This window comes from Centroberyx gerrardi, chromosome 16 (assembly GCF_048128805.1).
Source record: "Centroberyx gerrardi isolate f3 chromosome 16, fCenGer3.hap1.cur.20231027, whole genome shotgun sequence".
NCBI classification, from domain to species: domain Eukaryota; kingdom Metazoa; phylum Chordata; class Actinopteri; order Beryciformes; family Berycidae; genus Centroberyx; species Centroberyx gerrardi.
In genome coordinates this window covers 22,643,158-22,665,674 of record NC_136012.1, presented here as the reverse complement: position 1 = coordinate 22,665,674, position 22,517 = coordinate 22,643,158, and the positions used below count along the sequence as shown (strand labels likewise).

At 39.7% G+C, this 22,517-nt stretch overlaps 1 protein-coding gene across 1 annotated transcript; it reads left to right on the top strand.

Moving 5' to 3' along the window:
- The first annotated feature begins 562 nt into the window (after positions 1-562).
- Positions 563-21,853, top strand: egf (epidermal growth factor). Its single transcript, XM_071922764.2, has 23 exons — positions 563-754; positions 1,134-1,315; positions 2,147-2,374; positions 3,264-3,466; positions 3,595-3,708; positions 4,546-4,668; positions 7,650-7,772; positions 9,036-9,161; positions 9,633-9,766; positions 10,176-10,324; positions 11,142-11,246; positions 11,882-12,105; positions 12,688-12,855; positions 13,059-13,208; positions 13,325-13,492; positions 13,977-14,093; positions 14,332-14,457; positions 15,122-15,244; positions 15,743-15,905; positions 17,095-17,259; positions 20,433-20,535; positions 20,929-21,025; positions 21,645-21,853. The coding sequence occupies exons 1-23, from the start codon at positions 602-604 to the stop codon at positions 21,851-21,853; spliced, it is 3,453 nt and encodes a 1,150-aa protein (XP_071778865.2). The 5' UTR covers positions 563-601.
- The last annotated feature ends 664 nt before the right edge of the window (positions 21,854-22,517 follow it).

Here is a 22,517-nt window from a genome sequence, read left to right as displayed (position 1 = left end):
TTTACAGATCCAGCCACAAATACGTTCGAGCAGAGGGCATAAGTGGAAAAGTAGAACCTGATAAACACTGAAGAAACACTAGATGCACTGCATGAATCAAAGAAGCATGCAGATATGGCAGACATATGGTTATGGTCTTATGGTAAAAATGAGACATCCACAATTTTAAAAATGTGATACCCTCTCTTACAAAATGATGTCTGACATGAAAGTAAGATATTTTGCAAAAACATCTAAATTATTAGCTTTTAAGACCTTTGACTTACTTGACTTAAACCTCTTTACCCCATTTAGGGGCATAGGGCGTCCACCAGAGCTCGCCATCTCACTCTCTTCTGGGCCCTGGCAAGACCTTTACCTACCGCTAATATTTTTGAGGATGAAATCATCTGTACTGTTGAAATATTGAGTGATGAATATTGAGTTACAGTTGTCTATGGATATGATATAGTATTTTGGAATAAACTTTATAAAATCTGCACACTCTGGGGGCAGGAAAGAATGAAAGACTGAAAGACTGACAAGAGATCTGTATGATGTGTTCCTTTGCTAAGCTCCACAGCCCTACCTGATCTTCGGCCATGGTAAGGCCATTCATCGGATGGACCTCGATGGGAGGAACCAAAGACGGCTTGTGGCCGGGGTGGGAAGCTCTATCCTACTTGACTTCCATTTCAGAGAGGAGAGAGTTTACTGGGCTGACAAACATACCGGGGTCATCTACAAAGCAACAGTGGGAGGAACGCAGAGACAGGTGATTATGCTACTACACCACAGTCCTCAAGAATTTAGACAGTACAGTTTTCATTCAGTCCCATGTAAGAAATTCCAGCTTAGTTTCATGGCCATTGCACTGAGCGATAAATGGTTTTTGTAACACTGGGCCTTGCAACTGGAGATGATTACATACTCTGACATTTTTTAGGCATCTAAAGCATCTGCGTGGCAGTTCAGGAATAACATAGCCAAATTCATAAGATTCATGGGAAATCATTGCTAAAGCAATCACCACAAATCAAACTGTAAATTTGTTTTTCTTTGGATCCTCAGAATTGCAGTTAGAAGCTGAATGTTTGAGTATGCTGTTTTGTAGGGTTTGAATAATTAACTATTCATTTGAAAACATTTTCCAGAAACTGTACTCATCTGAGAAAAGCATCTCAGGCCTTGCAGTTGACTGGATTTGGAATAGTGTCTACTGGACCAGTGGAGAAAAGGGAACGATCAAGAGAATGGATACAAATGGGAAAAATGAGAAGACTCTTTTAAGACACCTGACCCAACCAAGTTGTATAGCTGTTGACCCCGTTAACAGGTAATCCATTCTGCATCAAACCCTAACCTTAACACTAAACCCTGATCCTGCTATTGGACTCCTGCCTTTTAAGCTCTCATACAGTGAACTGTAAATTATGAATTGTAAAATGAAACATTTTATGAGATTTATTCTGATTCAGATTTTTTCTGTTTTTTCTTATGCACACTGTTTTTTGCTGTTTGTATGAAACTTGGGTTTGTCATGATGGCGCTTTATTTTTCTGCAGTCTCTTGAAAAAAAAAAAAAAAAAAGAATTAATCTCAGCAGGACTACCAGGTTAATAAATGTCAACTACAAATAAAATAAAATAAATTAAAAAGTTATGAATAGTAATAGAGACCCGAAGGAAAACATTTCCAATACAGCTCCTCAGAGTTTTGTTTGTGTTACTATAAATGTTGCGTCTCCCTCCATCAAGCATGGCTGGCACATAGGTGCAACACGACAGACTGACTCTCACATAACAGTCTCTGGTCAAAGACAGAGGTCGCCATTTTTACCTGGCCACATCATGCCAGACATTTTATTGCATTTTGGTCCAGCAGTTTAACAAATCAATGTGAAAATGTGAGTCATGGCAGGATTTGCCTTGCCATTGCCATGATAACAATATGTCTAGAGATGTCTAACAAGATCAGATCCTGTATATTTTAGGGGTTTTGAATGATAAACTTCTAGCAACATATATATATATATATATATATATAGGTTTATTTATTTATTTACTTATTTTTTGTTTTTTCTCTACCAAAATGAATATATAGCATCATGGAAACCAACACTTCATTTCAAAGCTACCCTCTCAGTTCAAAAATAACTATTTTGCAGGTTTCTGTTTTGGTTGTCTGGTGGGATGACTCCAAGTATCCAGCGGTCTGATGAGGCGGGGCAGATGACGACTACACTGATTAAGGTAGCAGAGCAACTGAAAGCACTGTCGATTGACTGGGCGGACAACAGACTGTTCTGGGTTCAGTTTGGTCTGGAGGGAGAAAGCGCCATTGGCTCTTGTGATTACAATGGGAACATCATAAACATCATAGATCTGCCACTTCGGTAAGTTTACCATAAAAAACACAACTGTGTGTTAAACAAAAATCCTAAACTGTAAGACTAATCGCTCCACTGCTCTTAGATTCTGACTTTGGTGAGATGAACATCAATTTTGATACTTCAGTCTTGAAGGAATAGACTGGTTTTAAGAAACCTTTCTGATTTATTTATGAATTGAATCTTTTTTAGTCGATTCCAAAAGCCCTTCTCTCAGTGGTTTGGTTTTTGAGAGGATGGAGGAAGCATTCATCATTTATTGATAGTGTATTCTTATTAGTTTTCCATCATCAATTGGTATAACTAGCTGTAAGACAGCAGAGTACAAACCTCTGCCAACTGCTGGACTTTCCGCAGCAGCACATGAAAGCAGCATAATAGTTCTGGCTAAAAAAAAAAATCATCTAAAAAGGTGTAAATCCCAGATCCGGATCACCACCAAAATCCTAGCATCTGATCCTTGGGCCAAGGGTTATCTGTCCACAGAATTTCATCTACATCCACTCATTACTTTTTGAGATATCTTGCTAACAAAGACAAACAGACATGGGTGATAATATAACCTTCCAACTTCACTGGTGGAGGTAAAAATCACATGCAGTATACATTCTGTTGACTGTTCCACTACATAGTTTACCATGTAGAGGGACAAAATCCTATCTTTTCAAAGAATGGTTATCAGCCCAATTGACTTAAACTAGGTAACAAATTGCTAACTAATGCTAATAACCTCTGCATATAATATCTCAGAAGCAAAAGGTTTTTTTTGGATTGACTGAAAGAACTTCCTGCTTATTAAATAAGCTCCTTAAAATGGGAATGTCTCTTTGATTTCATTCAAAGATTATTTTCATAGTTTAATGTATGTTTTATTGTTTTTGTTTTTTCCTGCCAGGTCTCAGTCTTTGGGGATATCAGTTTTTCTGGAGCACTTCTATTACACTGATGTTGCATCTCAGGCTATAAAACAAGTCAACAAGTACACTGGTGGAGAGCCAGTGAATGTCAACACAAAACGAATGACAAAACCCCCAGTTGATATCAGGGTGGTGCATCCCCTCAACCAGCCAATAGCAGACGCCGTATCACCACTTCCAGGTTACAGTTAAACTCTATTTTACTCTTTCTCCTGTTTTTATATTAATTACCTCCTATTTGTCTTTATTTTAATAAGAGTCTACCTACACTGTTTTGGAAAGTTTACAATTGCTAACCTTTTCATACAGGTTGTGACGAACACAGTGGTAACTGTGTGAATGTGTGCTCCAGTCCAGCTGAGCAGGGGGGCTGCCAGTGCAGTGAAGGCTTTGCCCTCAGTAAGCATGGCAATTATTGTGAAGGTAGGTAATTCATTACTTAATTAATTAAAAGTTTATTATCGTGTGCAGCAAGTAAATGAACTGAAAAGGCCTTGACTGCATGACAGTTAAATAATCCATAACATTTTCGTATAAATGTCAATTTTGCTACTCTCTATTGCCAATTGATTATACTTCTATAATATATCTATACTTCTTCTTATAATCAAAATAGTGATTCAATCTATATCCAGTTCAGGAAAGCTTTTACGTCTGCTGATCTAAACACCCGGTGTCGGGTAGCTCTTGCCCGGGAAAAATCCTCTGCCGCACAAGAAGTGATGCGTTTTATGTTTCCAGCAGCAGCAACAGCAGTTTGTTTGGAATAAACAGAAGAAGAACTGGGTAGTTAGCATGAGCAGCGATAGCCACCATGGCTGAACAGACAAAGAAAAGTTCGCCACCTACAGAAATTCACACTTCATCAACAGAAAATCCAAGGAAAAAGACATCACAGTCCCGCCCACACTGTTTGATTGACAGGTGATCTCTGGGAAGTGCAGAAACACCACAGCAACGAGCACTTAGCATCAAAGATGGCGCCAAAATAAAAAAAAACTAGAATCTCATGGATTAGCCTACTCACGGATTTCACAGATTTTAACAGTATTGTTATTATAAGTACATGCAGTGGTACATAAGGTGGTCCTGTATAGTATGGTAGAGCAAGGCATTAAGCCTGGGTTAGCGGTGTCATTCCTACTGGGGCCACCCATACTAAAAACACATATGTATACAAGGCACTTTGGATGAAAGTGTCCACTACATGGCATATGCAATGTTATGCTACATCAGTACGTTTGTCTGTGTGTGCCACAGATGTGAATGAATGTGCCCTTTGGAACCACGGCTGCTCTCTTGGCTGTGAAAATATGCCAGGCTCCTATTTCTGCACCTGCCCCACCGGTTATGCCCTTCTACCGGACAGGAAAACCTGCCAAGGTAAACTGGAAATACATTTGTTAAAAGTACTCATCTTACGTGGTTCATTTAACTAATTGTAGGTGTTTGAAAATTCCTTTTTGCCTTCATAACTGTTTCATTAGTTGTAAGAACAATTCATGTTAGAGTTAGAAAAAAGCTGAAATGAAGTTGAAATAGCTTGAGATAGTCAGTGATATAGCAATAAACTTAGTAGTGCCGTCACTAATTGTGCAGACATAAAAGTCCGTTTGACAACTAAAGAGTTTTTCATACATCTTCATTCACAGTATGTTATAAAGACTGCAAATATTATTGGTGAAATGGTGAAATTTGTGGATGGCAATGATACCACCAGTAAGATTTGCTGAAACCCTCGAATAATAGATCAAATTCAACACATTTCTAGGAATTCTATCAAGTGCAATTTGAAATTGCAACATTGAGTGCTGCACTATCCCAATTTCAAGAGGCCTTTTCTTCGAATTAAAGGTTTTTCAGCTTCTGGATTATTGTATTCTTTGCTGCACAGAATCCTTGGCCAGCAAATAAGTTGAATGTTAGTGAAAATTTTGGGTGCTATAACATGATTTTTTTGGTCAATATTGTGTAGCGCTCATTTGAGATTAGATCCTCTCCTTTTTGTAGCTCCTATGAAAGGTGGCGTTTGTCCCCCAGACACTTTGACCCCACAGAGCCAATAAAACGGCTGGGTCAGAGGACACCAGACAGACTAGACATATATGAGCTGCCAAATCTCTGTTAGGTTACGTGGGTCAAAACACAGACTCTTTGTGACGCTCCTACGGGTTTAGGAGGGGTTGAGACTGAAAGGTTGTGTAAGGTAGATGGGAACAGGGATGTCACTTGAACGTTAGTGAAGCTTTTTTAAAATGAATTAGACCGATATATTGGTTTGCCGGATATTGGCTGTTTTATAAAAAATCTAATAGGAGCCAGTCAATGTCGTCCACCGTCGATATGATGCAATCTGATTGATTACATATTAATTGCACAATTGATCAGTGGCAGTGGTAGTAGTAGTAGTAGTAGTAGTAGTAGTAGTAGTAGTAGTAGTAGTATCCTGACTTTTAGTGTCCCATGGTCTAAGTGTTGTTTCAGAGGCTTTTCCACCCTGCCAAGAATTAACTACTGGGGGAAACACTGAATACTTGTATTTTTTTGGTCAAAATTAAAGATATTGAATATTGGCACAAAATATCAGCTGCCGGCAGCTTCAATCCACAAGTGTTGGTACCGGCTTTCTAAAACCCATATCGGTTGAACCCTATTCTTTCACTAACCCACTTCTCTCCTATAGCTTTTCCACCTCAGTCTGTTTCTGGTCATTCTTCTCACCCATAATGCAGGTCTGTTGTCTGCCAGAGCAACAACAGATTCTTTTTAGTGGTCAGATTCGAAAACAATATGCCATTTTATCATTTGGCAGAAACGTATACATAGCCATCATGAGGGCATGTATACAAAGTCTTAATTTAGTTGCATAAGTTGGTAAGCATGTGTAAACATGTGCAATGGATATTTTACAAGAATATTGTGGCAATATAAAACCCCTCTGACTCGGTTTAATCACTTATTTATACTTTTTACTTTTTATCTTTTTTTACTACAAAATAGATAAAATATTGTGGCTGCATTCTAATGTGTTCTCTTCTAATCTCACAGCTATGTTCAAGAGACCAAAAGAACAGGAAAGGTTCGCTACAGACACAATGAGATTAGATGACGAGGCGACATTTGCAACAGGGAATATATTTGGTCAGCAGCTTTGTCTGTCTAAGCTGGTTAGCAGACAACCTTTGCCAAGGTCCAGAAGGAAACAAATGTCCAGCCAAGACAACAGGCCAGACAATGAAGACAATGGCAGAGATTACTTGGACAGGGATATAGCAGTGTTGCTTACACAAAGTCTGTGTTTTTACTTCATTAAAAAAAGAAAAAATCATGCACAAAGCATAAAAACGTTTGAAGAGTAGTCCTGTTTCCATGCTTTGTAGTAGTTATTTTAGTTGGAAAAGTACAACTAAATAATAATTTCTCATATCCAATCATGGATCATGTTCATAGGATAATTCCTAATTTTTTTAAAAAAAAATTGTTCTTTTATTTTTTTATATATATTTGTTGCACTTTTGAAATAGTCACACATGCTTCAGTTAATATTCAGATAAGTATCCAGTTTGTCACATAACCCATTTGTGAAAATTTTTGTTTTTTTTCTCAGAGGAAAGCTGGCCCAATGTCAGTTAGATTTACATTACAAGTTACATCAGATGTTAGGCATTCAGCTGACACTCTTACGCAGAGCGTCTTACAATGAGTGCAACGGTAAAGTAAGCTTAAACTCCTAGATCGCCAACATTACAAGCAACCAATAGTAAGGAGCGCAAGGGTCAAAGCCACAGCAACCAGGCAATTATTTCACATCAGATTCATACCCACATGCTCTGCCTCTGCCCATATTCACAGCTACAGGACACGCCGTACCCTTGTGAGCCAACATTATATCACACTCACTCGGTGGGCCTTTAACTGCATTCTCATCACACTTTCACCTATTTGGATAGGATTAGAGCTGACTTCATGAGGGGATTTTCCCGGAGCAGGGGTTAAGAAGCTTGTTGTCCTTCGACCATCTGGTTTTGTTCGAAGCTACTACCTGCTTGGCCCAAAAATAACCAGGAAATATTCTTGAACGTGTCCATGTGACAACACTTTGGCCTTGTTAATATGGCAGTTAAGTTACAGAAAGCAGCCTCAGAAAAGTTAATATATTGGTTGTGTGACCAAGAAATAAATGTTTATTGAACAGTTGTGTAATACTATGTTCTTCAATTTCCATCGATTTGCTTTACAGTTCCTTGATTCATCGATGTGTTTCCATCAGTTCAATTTACTTGGCTTCAGTTTATCACATTTTTTTATTTCAGTTTAGAATTTAAGCATTTAATTCAAGATATAAATTTCCTTTCCATTACCAGAGATCATACCATGTGAAGGCAATATGACTAAGTGCGGCCATGGCTGCCTGGCCACAGATGAGGGTGCTGTTTGTGTGTGTCCAGAGGGATCAATACTACAGGAGGATGGACAGGCCTGTACTGGTATGGACAACAATATATTACAGAGTTCACCAGCTCTTATACTAAAGCTGTCATGGAAAAATTATGTAACTGGTGTTTATCTTTTTCTCACTCACTGAAAATTTGCATGGTCATGTGTGTGTTGAAATTTTCAAAAATACATGAGTGTTGATGAAAAAATAAGTATTATAGGTATTAAGTATTCTTTTCTTCATTCCTTAAAAATACTACCATTTTACAGGTGCATATTTTTTTAAAATTTTGTCTGACGACAGTGATACAGTATGTTACACAGCAAATTACAATGTTGTGAACCCTGCTGCGCTGTATTCTGAAGCTCAATGGGTGGAGCGTGTTTTTTCTCTATTTACTTTTCTTACACTGTAAACATTCCATAAATCTGAACAGAAATAATTTCTCAAATTATCAAATTAAGATAAACTGGAAGATAGGCTGATTGGCTGCAAGTAACTAAGTAAGTAAACTTTGTGTCAGAGTTTTTGCCATTTTGATAAATTGCAGTGAAAAAAAGACGGCAATTATCTGTAGCTAAAATTATCCAAACGTCCAGCAACTAAGACCTGGATTAAGGCTGTCAACCTGAGGCTACATTAACCAAAAGCCACGTCACAGGGTGTGTGGAACGCTATTTAAACAACACTGACAGTGCAGCAATGCAGTGTCCAGCTGGGTTTGCATTATTGGTCAACTGATAATGGTCAAGTAATGCCACCCAATTAGAATAGCACAACATTGATGATGAATGAGGTTATATTGTTTTTTGGCTTGCTGGAAATTCTTTATAGTTTTGACACCCTGGAGATAGACCATCATTGCTCCAAGTGGAGTTATTCAATGGCCAATAGTACCTCTGGGCGGTTCCCTGGTGTGAATGTGTAATGCGTGCATATATAACCCTCCCTCCCCCTGCAAATACTTCCCAAGGCCAAGGCCCATAGTAGAAGGAGTCTATTGTATGCTGGAGGAGAAAGCTAGTGAGACAGCCAGTGTCCAACAATTCAGACAATTCAGTAAAACATATCAATGTGATTAAGATTATAGATAAAAAACTATCACCATGAAGTTCAAAGTTAATGTTACAGAATGTTCTAATGAGTCAATAAATGAGTGTTGGCTTGGTAATAGCAGCAGATTAGGTATTGTACCAATGTGTGGGGCTGAGTCAGTGTTAGAAAACGGAGTCTCTTTGTGAAGAACAGAAGCAGTCTGTCTGTATGTCTGTGTCTGTGTGTGTGTGTGTAATACTGTGTTTGGCTGTTGCAGGCTGCTCGTCTGCAGACAGAGGGAGCTGCAGTCAGCTCTGTACCCCTGTCACCCCTGGTAGATGGCAGTGTGGGTGTCTGCCTGGCTACCAGCTCCACCAAGATGGCAAGCGCTGCATTGCCTCTGGTGAGTCATACTACAGCAAAGCGGATAGCCAAGATGGACAGGCCCCAACAAATAAACACCTGTGTTTGGGCATGCGCACAGTCAAATCTTCAGCTTCCCCCTCAACACTCACGCACAACATTGTGTAATTTTGTTCTAACATCATGACCGCTGATGAAGTGGTAAATTAAAAGGTGGGTAAACTATGATCTCCAGTTGGTGAACAACATAAGGCAAACAACCACCAATATAAACAAAAATTAACTATATTTTCAGAAGAGCAATAATTTATCCTTTTTGTTTCCCATAAAAACATATATTTACTCATCAATTTGAAACCACTTACTACACAATGAATTTATGTCATAGAGATTCATGTCAGGCTAAAAACCCAGGTAAACTCTATTTTGCAAATTAAAAGGCTGGTGAACAAAGTTTAGGTGGGTTTACCCTCCACTACATGCCTGATCATGACATATTGTTATTCTCTAGGACCGCCGCCTTATCTGCTGGTTGCTAATCTAGTAGACGTGCGACGGGTTAATCTGGACAGCACGGACCAAACCCTTGTGGAGGAGCCCAGAGGAACAATCATAGCCTTGGACTATGACCCAGTCCAAAACAAAGTAAGGGGGACACCCATTTCAATAAAATACAAATCTTTTATAGGTATTTCAATGGCTCATTTGTATCGGCACTAGTATAGGCACTTTCTTCTTCATCTTCTTCCTCCTTCTCATTATTATTATGAACTGATTAACTGCACTATCCTTACAGCCTCACTGAGTCCTATGGAGTATTTAGTTTTCTTGCTTTGGTTCAGACATGCAGTGACACCTACTGGACAGACACTGTTATTTCATGACCTATAGCTTTCAATAATGTTTGTTAGTACACATAGATATAGCCTATACAGTATTAATCCTGTAACAATCATGGGAAAAGAGATATAATAATGTTTTTCAAAAGATTGTCCTTAGTCCAAAGGTTGTCCCAAATTCAATTATCTTGTGTGTTTTTATGTGCATTTTAAAGGTGTACTTTGCTAGTACAATCCTGAAGACAATTGAGCGGGTTAATTTGGACGGTGGGTCCAGAGACGTTCTGGTCTCTGAGGGTTTGGACTCTCCAGAGGGACTGGCTATCGACTGGGTCAACCGCAAGATGTACTGGACGGACAAAAGGTGTGTGGTGTACCCACAGGGAAAGTGCTGAGGATTGTAAACAGTTTTTTGATACCAATACCAGTTCCAATGGTTCAAATTCAGTGCTACAAGTTCTAAAACAATACGTTCATTAAGTGAGTAAATCATTTTCTGTGTGAACATTTGCACAAGATATTTGTTTTTCTAAATGGAGTCAGATCACACTCAATTGATTTCCTTGATAAGAATGCGGAGAAAAAAAGTTATTTGTGCATCTGTCATTTTTAAGCTTCCTGGTACCAACATGGTGGTACAACTCTATGGATATAACTAACTACAGAGCTCAACACTGGGGACTTTCTGCATCCTTAAGATGCTTATTTGTTATAAAACAGGCAGATCATGCCTCCACTTTGCATTGGGCGTAGTGTAACAATACCGCTCAATAACCCACTGCATCCTAGTCATTATTGGTTATTTCATCATTAAGTGTGCCTATAGGTCATGGTTATTCACAATTTGGATACTCAGTAGTTGAAAAGCTTTTCTGTGGTTAAATCTTATAGAATCAAGTCAGAATCTGATGTACTCTTGAACAAATCCTTTTGGATCCTATTAAGACACTTAAACTGGCGTGTAAAATTCAGATATAAGTCTTTGTACGATGACTGATTCTGATTTCATTCCATCATACAGCATGAACAACTCTTTAAGATTTTCCTACTGGATTCCTGCTGGAGTTTTTTGGGGTCATGGCTTTTTATCCAAGTAGTTATGTGTATTTGCTAAACATGCCAATAGAATGTCATATTTTTTCTTTTCGGGTTTTATACCTACATATACTTTTGTCCTCCAGCCGGTCAACTGTTGACTGCAGTACCTTAGATGGACTGAACAGAGAAACTATTGTAAGCAAAGGGCTGCAGAAACCAAGAGGAATCACAGTTCATCCTATGGCAAAGTAAGTAGGGCTATAATCCTATGCTTGTTTCAGGAATGATAGTACTGAGAGAGAAGCAAAAATGATCATTATTATTCATATTAAAATACCACAACATTTTAAATGTGCTCTAGGCAACTTCGCTCTTTAGCAGCCCCAAATGGCAGAGAGAGGTGACTGTTTGAATTTTGCAGACTTCAAACTCCAGAAATCATGTAACATGACGTCAGTAAACTGCACACAGCACACTCATGTTTACCAACATGCTGTGTGATGCTTTATGCCAAAGGAAACCAAAGGGCTGAGAGAGGCAAAATATCTAATGTTGGTGAGCACTGCTCACTGTTGTTTAGGACAGTATTATGTTTTGATTCGTCACTTCCTGTAAGGTGTCTTCTGGAGAAGATTTCCCACCACTGACCATACCCAACACCATAATTTCATTTGGGACAATAGAACAATTCTACTGCATCTCAATTAGGTAGAGATGGGACACTGTTCCCTATCATAGCTCTACTTTATGATTTAGGCCTTTAAGACAGGTGTATTTTTACATAAGAATCTTGCGTACTGAATACTAAATAGCTTTAATGTTTTTAATAAGAAGAAATGTTTATTTACTCCATATTTTAACTCTTTTTTCTTTACTTTTTGAGGAAGTTGTTCTGGACTGATATAGGTGCCCGGCCTGTGGTGGAAAGTGCCTCTTTGGAAGGGAAAGACCGTGCGGTCATTGCTAGCACCGACCTGCTGTCACCCAGCGGCCTGACCATCGACTTCACAGAGGATCGTCTGTTCTGGTGCGACCGGAGGAGGGGGCTGCTGGAGACTGCCGCCCTGGACGGCTCAGACCGACGGGTCCTGTCCGAGAACCAAGTAGGTGAGGCTTGTGTGGAGCACACACATGCATATACACACGCAGGGGTGTAGAGCATTGACCAAAAAAAAACAATCACGTTGAATTGAAAGACAGTTTTTTTTCTACATAATTTCTTTTCCAGCGCTTATAAACAGTTTTCTACAAAAGAAAACTGTGTGGGAGAGAAAATTAGATACTTTGAATTCGATCAGTTTGAATAAACTGAAAGATTTTCTCTGACAATTTGTAGATCAAGGACTCTGCAGAGAACCAGAATACTTATTTAGGAAGCTGTCTGAAAGGCCTTTCAATTGTAACCTCTTGCGATTTCAAAATTATAATAATCAATATTGCAATTTTGCTAGTGTTTGGATTAAATGTGTAGTCCTCATGCATACACACACAATTTGTGTCACTGCATCAGTAAGAAGCCCTAAGCGAGTTTGCGGCTATGGTAGAGTCTCTAATTTATTCCTTCATCCAGTGATGTCCTCAGATTATTGAGCGAAGTCAGTTGCTGGTAGCAGGTGCTGGTTCTGTAAATTCAGTACATTTCTCCATATCCAACTCAGGTTTTCTTTTCATCTCCTCTGACTGGTCCAGGTCGACCTTTTGACCTCGCGGTGTTTGAGGACAGGCTGTGGATCTCTGATTGGGAGCACCAGCATCTGAGGAGCGTACACAAGCGAACCGGGAAGAAATTGGAACGTATCCATGGCAACATGGTCCAACCATCATCCATTGTGGTGGTTCATCCCCTTGCTAAACCAGGTATAGACACAACAGGGATTCTATTCTAATGTCCTGGTATATTCAAGGGGTTACATTTTAAAATCAATAAATCATTAACAAATTCATTTTTAGACATTTGTATAATTACCATCGTCGAGAAGACAACAAACAAGTCAAACGAAGAGTCCATATAAATACTGATGATTGAGCTTCTTGTTGTCATTTTGCATCCCTATCTTCAGGGGCAGATGTTTGTCTTCACCAGAATGGAGGTTGTGCCCAGGTGTGTGAAAGCAGGCTGGGATTCGCCCACTGCTCCTGTCTGTCACACTACATCCAGTCAGCTGATGGAAAAGGTTGCTTGCCTGTCGATGCTTCCAATGGAAACACAGGTGATTTGAGGCCGCCCTACTCACTGTAACTCTACATACCTCTGTACAAAGTATGAAGTAAAACTAAATGAACTGATGTTTAAGACTAATGTACACTACATGTATTCATTGTTTAGAATCTGGAGACAGTGAGTCCGCTGATATGATTTCTCTCAAAAACAAAACACTAAATGATGAGAGTATGCCCCTGGCCATACCTGGGCTCTTAACGGATGATGAGGAGGCCGATTTAGACTCGGACGAAGGCAGTGAGCCAGCTCTCTTCACAGAGAAGATGGTTGCAGGTAACAATCGGCTATTAACTGCTATACTGGGGTTGGGCTATCAATTTTGCTTGTATATGGATTAATTAATTGGGCTTTTGAAGTCATTTCATCAACTCTCACTCCTACTGTTTGAGCTAATTCCTGAGATAATTTGTCATGATTAATAATTGCATGATCTTCACCAGAGCAGTCAATTTTTTAAAGGTTATTAGAAAATACGTACAAACTTCACTGCAATAAAACATTGTTAAAAGTCAATTTGATCTTCAGTTGCAGGCAATTAAGATTAATAAAGTAAGATTGCTGTTATATGTAATAGAATCCATCTCATGTTTAATTCAATGTACTCTATAATATTATTTAATATCAAATTCCCTATGGAGAAATCAGTCCCTTACTTGCTGAACTTGGAGGACAACCACTTGAGGGCTCTTCTTTCACATTCAACAATTTACAGTGATTAAATGTTATTGTTTTCCCCTCATGTCCCCTTCCCTGTTAGACCAGGATGAGTGCTACTCACTCCGCTGCGCCATGAATGCACAGTGCCAGCTGGAAGCCGGCAGCCCGACCTGCCGATGTCTGGAAGGCTTCACAGGAGACGGACAGTTGTGCGTAGGTGAGTATTATAAAGAAACAGCAATTAAGGACGGCAGGCTGGCTTACTGATTAGAGAAACCATCCCATAATGGGAAGGTCAGTTTTTATCCCTGCAACAGCCAGTTTGTGCCCATCAAGAGTCATGCCAGTCAAAGTGTCGTTAAGCAAGACACTGAACCACTAAATGCTCTAATCGAGTCGCTTTTGAATGAGGGCATCTACTAAATAAAAGTCTGACTTTCCTATTGTCTTTGCAGACTTGGATGAGTGTCTGCTGGGTTTGTCTCAATGCAGCAGTCAGAGTTCAGACTGTGTCAATACAGTCGGTGGATATCACTGCCAGTGTCACTCTGGCTTCACTGGAGAGGGCCACCATTGCACCGGTGAGGAGAAGACCTGGTTAAATAGTAACTGCAGATAATTTTTATGGTTTGTTTTAGCCTACCTATGTGCCAGACAGGGGGAGTTTGCTACAGAGGAGAATGCAATGTGTCAAAAAGTTAAAACAATCACAGGAAAGTATTTAAACGTCATACTTCTGCTATACTTCTGCTATCTGTGACTGACAAGTTACCCGACACTTTGAATTGTCCTGTTGCTGTAAACACCACCCATCTGGCACTCCGAGCATGTCAAAACAAACGCATGAAATTAGCAGGTTGAGTGCATCCTTGCTTTATGCTTCACCAAACCTTTAAAGTCTGTTTGCAAAAAAGAGATGCTCACTGGAGTCAAGGGTAAAAGAACATTTGAAAAAAAAGAAGCCAAGGTGCTCTTGTTTTGCGTGCAGAAGTTTAAAAAAGCCTTTCTGCTCTTCTTTTGAGTGCAAAAGTAAAAAAAAATACTTTATTCACAACTATTTGACCCATGTCTGGTAGGGAGTCTCACATTAATGCTGCTTTCTTTCTCTCTTCAAAGAGATTTTGAGTCTTGTACCATCTGGTTAAATTAAAGTTAAACATATAATTCTATGCCCATGATATTTTGAATACCATACATTTTTAAGTCAACATTTTATCTTCTCTCCTCCCCCCTTTGCTCCTGTAGATATTGATGAGTGCAAACTGGGAATGCACAAATGTGACAAAAATGCAGAGTGCCAAAATACCTTGGGGAAATATCTCTGTAAGTGCCAGGCTGGATACCATGGCAACGGCCACGCATGTCAAGGTGCGTTTAGATGATTTACTGCTACTAAAACTTTCAATAGGATAATAACACATTTTTATTTCCATTGACTTTAATTCTGACACTAAAAATTAACTTCCCAAAAATGTTGTTTCTTACATGAAAACCCAAAATGTAGTGTAGAAAGGATATTCAACAGTAGCCAAGAATCTCAGCACAATGAGTATGTTTACATGCCATGGTGTTGCTGTTTAAAGTTCATATCCTGATTTAGGTGTTGTTAATTGTTAACATGCATTTTCATATCTAGAATCTACAAAGACCATGTATACATGATTCAATATCCTGGCTAATCTCATAATTGGGACATGAGCTTATCCCTTTCATTGTAGATGGGATACAGTGTTTACATGCGCCAACTCAAAGGAGGAACACTACCCCAAATAATAACAGACTATACATTTGAATGTAAACACATTTGTGTCATACTATATTTGTCTCACGTAATGACATTATACCCCTAATTCTTCCTCTCACCAGAGTTGGAGACCACCTCTCCATGGGTGACGACCAGCAGTCCTGCTGATGTCAAAACTCGTCAAAACAGTAACTCAGTAGAGAGCTGCCCCTCCACCCATGAATCCTACTGTCTGTACCAGGGCGTCTGCTTCTACTTTCCCGAAATGGAGTCTTACGCCTGCAAGTAAATAACCCCTGATCTCTAACCCCTCCGTTTGACCTTTGACCTCCACGTTTAACAGTTTACTGTTACCTTGTGTTCAGTAGAGGTTTGAGTAAGGGATGCTTGGTGGCCTTTGAGTTCAATTCCAAAACGCTATTCATTTCAGAGAGAGATCATAACGTTAAGTTCAACTCTAAAATATAATGGATCTAGATTATAAAAGGGTTATCATCTTGTCAACCAATCCACTAGTGCATACTACATTTTCATATAAATAAATGTCAGTTTTGCTACTTCCTGTTGCCAACTGATATAACACAATAGTGATTAAACCTATAGCCTAATAAATAGAACTGAGTAGTTAGCATGAGCAGCGATAGCCACCATGGCTGAACAGACAAAGAAAACAGCACTACCTACGGAGACTCAAACTTCATCAACAGAAAATTCAAAGAAAAACACATCACAGTACTGGCCACACTGTTCGACTGCCAAGTGATTGCCAAGTGGAGTGCTGGAAAGTGGAGTGCAAGAACACCACAGCAATGAGCGCTAAGGACCAAAGATGTTGCCAAAAAAAAATGTATTTTGCAGATTACCACTTTGTTACCTCCTATCCTTTAAAAAGTACCATCATTTTATAAAACTGTTGTACTACGAGTCAACATGGTTATATTTAAGTCTTTCATGAAAGTATGTGTCCCTTTTCAAACAGTAGGCCTATATCATGTCTCACTTTGAATTAAACTCCAGCATGAATAGGCCAACATATTGTAGATGGAAAGTAAGAGAATACTGTATATGCGGCGCGGATCATGGATGATTCAGTGTCTGCTCTTTTATATCCCTCCCTCCCACATTATGCATTACAGTTGACAAGCAGTAGATGTCACCATTGTTCTACAGTTAAAGCCTTTGACTGTGTCCCTCATGCCAAAGTGGTTATGGGAGAAGGGATTCGAAACTTAATGGCTGTTGAGATACAACTTAAAACTACATCATAGATTATGCATTGCAATTGGGACATATGAGCAATAGATCTTATTGATAGTAAAACAAATATGCAACATAAAGATCTATGCACAATTAAGATCTATCAGAATCGGAAGAAGCATTGCAGCAGAGCATGTTGTTTTCTCTCATACGAGTCTTATTTGATCCTGTTTAATTTAAATAAGATTTAATTGTGTTTTCATTCATCCTGCTGCAGCTGTGCATCAGGCTACATGGGCGAGCGCTGTCAGTTCAGTGACCTGGAGTGGTGGGAGCTGCAGCAGGCTGAGCAGGAGAAGAGGAGGAACGTGGTCATCGCCGCCTGCATGGTGGTCCTCATCACCCTGCTCTCCATCGCCGCCTGCTTCACCTACTGCTACGGGTGAGAGACGAGGAGCAAACGAGGCGTGTGTGGAGAGGAAAGAAAGGAGTGAGGAAGAGGAAGAAAATGAAATGGGAAAGGAAGGAAAGAAGGGAGGAAGGAAGGCAAAGGGAAGAGGAAGAGAGGAAGAAAGGGGAAAGTTTGGAAAAATATGGGAAGGAAGGAAGGAAGGAAGGAAGAAAGGGACGAACAAGGGGAGGAAGGAGACAAGGAAGGTTGGCAAGAAAAGAGGGACTGGGGAGGAAGGAAGGACATAATGAGCAATGGAGGAAAGGAAGGAAGGAAGGGAGAGAGGGAGGAGAGGGACGGATGGATTTTTAAGGGGGTCCAACGGGACGTAAAGAGGTGCTTAATATGGCAATACAGTCCAACCTTAAAGCAATTCACCACTGAAGCCTGTGTGTATTCAATTACTATTTTTGTATTATACATAATACAATCAAATAGAATGACAATATGATGGATTCAATATATAAATCCTTTGCAGAAAAAGGTGCACAGAATTATAAAATGATTGTGAAATGTTTTCCCTGCTAAAATGATCCCATCGTTAGCCTTTCAGGGACATTTTAGCCATTTGGTCACTAATTTTTAATAGTAAGATATAGGGGTCATTCACTGGATAGGAGTGTGTGCATGCACGCTTGCATGTAGGTACCAGAATTTAACCTACCATTGAACAGGTGGGGTGGGTTACCCTGCTTTAAAGTCACAATGAAATGAGAAATTATTTTTTCACCTTGTTGGATAATTTTCCAGGCTATAATATACGCCTATTTAACAATAAATGGCAAAAAAAATTCTAACATTTTTATTTTCTTGTATTTTTATATCAAAATCCCATTACTTTTACTTCTTGGAAAACAGCGGTGACCTCATGCTGTACCAGTAGGTAGAAATAAAAACTCTCTGCCTAACTGATATCCCACTGGTTTACACCTGTGAATAATCCCTCCCTGCGTTATGTGCCGCCCCAACATCCAACCCTGTTTCAACGGGAAATACATCACATTAAAGAAGAAAGATGCTCTTAAAATGCTGTTTCATTGTGACTTTAAGGAGCTGCTAATGCACCCAAAAGAATTTCATTAACATGGGTTTCATTAATATGGAGAGTTTTAGTGCCCCATGGTCTAAATGGTGTGGCAGAGGCTTTTCCACTCTGACAAGAATACAATTCTGGGGGGCAACACTGGTATGTACATGCATTTATGAGCATGCATGTGTTTGTGCGCATTTGAATGTGTGCATGCTTGTGTGCATGCATGTGTTTGTGTACGCTTTAAAGTAATGACGTGTAACCAGTGTTGTGTTTAATCTGTTATTAGTCGGGGCATTGGAAGCAAAGGGCAGGACAGATTGCTGAGGAGGGGCCCCTCCAGCAATGAATGAGCTGAGAGCATACAGAGGTGTCTATCAAACCTAGGGTGGCATGAGCCGTGTAATGTAGGTGTCTCAGCACGACGGCAGGGGGTGGGAAAGCAGATCATATGTGGAACGAATGGTAGCGTGCAACCCTGGTTAGCTGCAGAGTGAGAAGCATACGTAAACTACATACTGCAACCCCCCTTCTATTTCCACCTGATCTGTCTCTAAGTGGCTGATTTGTTTTACGGTTGTTTCGGTGGCTTATGGACAAGGCTGTTGGCATTCTCCACTCTTTTGACTCACAAAGCACCCCCCCCGCCCTCCTGCTCTACTCCACCTCCTATATCCTAGGTTCCTGCTCTTGGTTCCCCCGTGGAAGTGGCACGCTTTCAATTACATGCTTGGTTTAGCTTGTTCTACAGCAATTACACATAAAAATAGGTCATTTCTCGGCTACAGAATGGAGCCGGTGAGGTATGACCCCAGTGGAAATGCTACATGGCCGCCAATAGCTCTGCCTCAAATTGCCTTTTGCACTTCACTGCAAGTGCAGCACTTGCATTGTTTTTTGAGTTTGGTGGTTTAGTTTCCTCTATAACACAGACATACTGTAAGGAAAAGCACACAGGGATATGGGCAGAAAAACACAACCTCTGTCTCTTATGCTCTCTCTTTTCACGCTCATACATACAAACGCACATGCAGTAAATGCACACGCGCACACACACAGACACACACACAGTCCATGGCCTGATTTATCACTAAATCTAGATTTATCTCCTCTGGTCCACAAGTAAGTTAAAGAGATCAAACATATACAAGGCTAAGCCCCTTACTGTAACAGAGTAAAAACTACAGTGATCTTTTGCATGTGACATTGGCAGAAAGGGCAGAAACAGGTTTTTTTTTTAATAATATATTTACCCAGATGCACTGCTTGTCATACTGTTACACACATCCACTGCTTTTATCGTTCCATTCACTTTCCCTTCCCAAATTTCAGAAATCAGACAGTATACAAGATTCCCAGTTCACCATTTACATTTGCGGGTGCATATTTCCATAGCAACATTCACTGAAGACCAGATTTCCACATTCACTGGTACTGGACTACACCAGTTTTCCCAGGCCAAGTAGCATTTGCAAATAATTCTTAGCGTTTGTTTTAACCTGCTTGGAGTACCAGATGGACGGAGATTATCGCATTAGAACAATTCAGACAGTGTCAGCCAAGTTGGCAGTCACAGAAAAGTAATAAATTGACTGTCAAATACTTTTCTAAACTTTCTGGCACTCACTGTATTGTCCTATGTGGCAAGGCCCACCCATCTGGCACAAAAGTAGGCTAGAGAAAACATAAAAAGTATCTGCAAATATTATTTGCCCAAGGGTTGCTGGTGCTTATTCCATGTGAAAGATTCAAGAAATCTATGTGGCAAAATATTGTGGCTTATGGCCTGAGAACACAGAATGTAATATACAGTATTTCTGTGTACAGAAATTGGACTATAGTGGCATGTTGCACTTTTAAACAGGTTATACAGTGCACAGGATAATTTCATATTTCCCGCCATGATGAATTTGAATGCATTGTTTGTCCATTGGGGAGTATATCACTGCTGTCATTGAAAACCCATGTAACTGCCATGCGGATCGTTGAATTGCATATTTACCTGTTAAGTGAGTTTCAGGACTCTTGGGACCTTGAAACTTATTAAAAACCCATTGTATAGTTTGAAAAGTACACAGGAATCAATGGGGAAATAAAGCATGTGCGGGTGCTCATACTGTACCTATCTACGCAGAACTAGAAGATTCTTCCGGAAACAGCCGTCGGTGGACGATATGAGTGAGACCAGTATGACAGATGAGAGCATGTCAGAGACCACCACTACCAGTACACCTCGGGTAGGCCATCGTCACCAAGCTCTGGTTCATTCAATTGCTTTTTCTCAAAGATGCATTAACTGACACAAATTGATGTGAATTAGTTGAAGTAGTGTCTTAGTGTAAATCATAGTGTGACACCCTATTGTTTTTGTTTACTCCAGATACTAGCTCATAGACTGTAGAAGTACAAGTGACTACAAAGTTCCATTCACTTTAATGAGGGTTCAGTTCAACTCTCAGTATTAATTCCCGAGGGCAGGAATGCATTAAAAACATCATAAAGACTATACAGACTCAGCAAGACATGATTATTTAAAGGCACCATGACAAGATTTGACAATATAACAGATAGACGGCGCAAAATGTATAAACTCATAAATTAATCTGTCAAGTGTATTGCTTCTCTTGCAGTTCTATGTGGTGCTGGAAAACGGCGGAGAGGGGAAGGTTATTCCTGCCATGGGTTGTCCCAGGAGAGCCGTCTGCCCGTCCTGCTCCTCAGAGACAGGTACCCGAAACTCGCGTACATCTTTACAGACATTATTGATCTTGAATGGGTGTGTAACTGTGTTTTGTTTTCTTGTGTGGATTGGCTGTGAAAAAGAATTGCCTAAACCAGCTTTAAAGGAACGGTTAGCTCAAATTACAAATTATAGTCTTAGGGATCAGTGCTGCTATGATTAAATCACTTAAAACACATTTTTCACACAGGCTTTAACACATTTTTTTTACCCGTTTTATTCTCGCATTTCCCTGTTATTGTCAATTAGCATTTGTCTGGATTTGTTATTGTCTTATACGGTTTAAGTTGTTTTGTTTTTTTTATTTTCTGTCTGCAAAACAATTTTGAAAAGTGCAATACAAATATATTTGTTATTATCATAAATGCATACAATATAGCTTCAATAAGATAAAACAAATGTAAGTGGATGGAACAGCAGGCAGCTTAAATAGAATTTCTCATATTCTTGCTAATGTTGAACTTTATTGTGATATCCTCGATTTTTTTTTTCATGCTGATGTTTTTCAGAGTTAATTAATATTCAAATCAAATAAAGCTACACACAAGCCTGCGTATTCTCCACTTACAAATTTACATTTTAAAAGGAGATTGTGTTTATTGTCAGGTGACAACCCCATGTCTGAAGAGGCGGGAACATTGCCCAAACACAACCGAGGGTATGAGTGTTCCATGGTGCCGGCCGTTGCCATGGAGACCAGCAAGTCCAGCGTCCATCCCCTCAAGTCCATCGACAACCTCATATTCCTGGACGACCCTCAACCCAACGCCGCCCTGACCCCCAGCCCTGAGCCCCCTGCTCCCGAGCTCACCTGAGGCATCGACACATCTGTACAGAAAAACACTCACATACTGTAGGATTTGGCTGATGTGCAAACTGCAAATGAAGAGTTTCATTCCCAAATGAGATACCCAACAATTGAAAAAAATATAATTGAAGTTGATACTTATCTTAACGTAGCAATCCGTAATATTTTCATATAAATAAATATATGACACATAACACACAATAATGACTCAACCTATACTCAGTTCATGAAAGCTTTTACATTTGCCGTCCCAGTGTCTGGAAGGTCTTTCCTGGGGAAAAAAATCCTCTGACGCACAGGAAGTGATGCGTTTTATGTTTACGGAAGCAACAAGAGAAGTTTGTTTGGAATAAATAGAAGAAGAACTGGGTAGTTAGCATGAGCAGCCACCATGTCTGAACAGACAAAGAAAAGAGCGCCACCTACAGAAACTCAAACTTCATCAACAGAAAATCCAAAGAAAAAGACGTTGCAGTACTGACAACACTGTTTGATTGACAGGTGATCTCTGGGTGCAGAAACACTAGATTATCACTTCACGTCTTAAGCTTAAAAAAGTGAAATATTGAATAATGAACAAAAATCTGCTGTATTCCAACCCCCCTCCCAAAATATATCATTTTGGAATGAAACCCTTCCCAGCATTGTTAACATTTACCTGATAGCTTAAG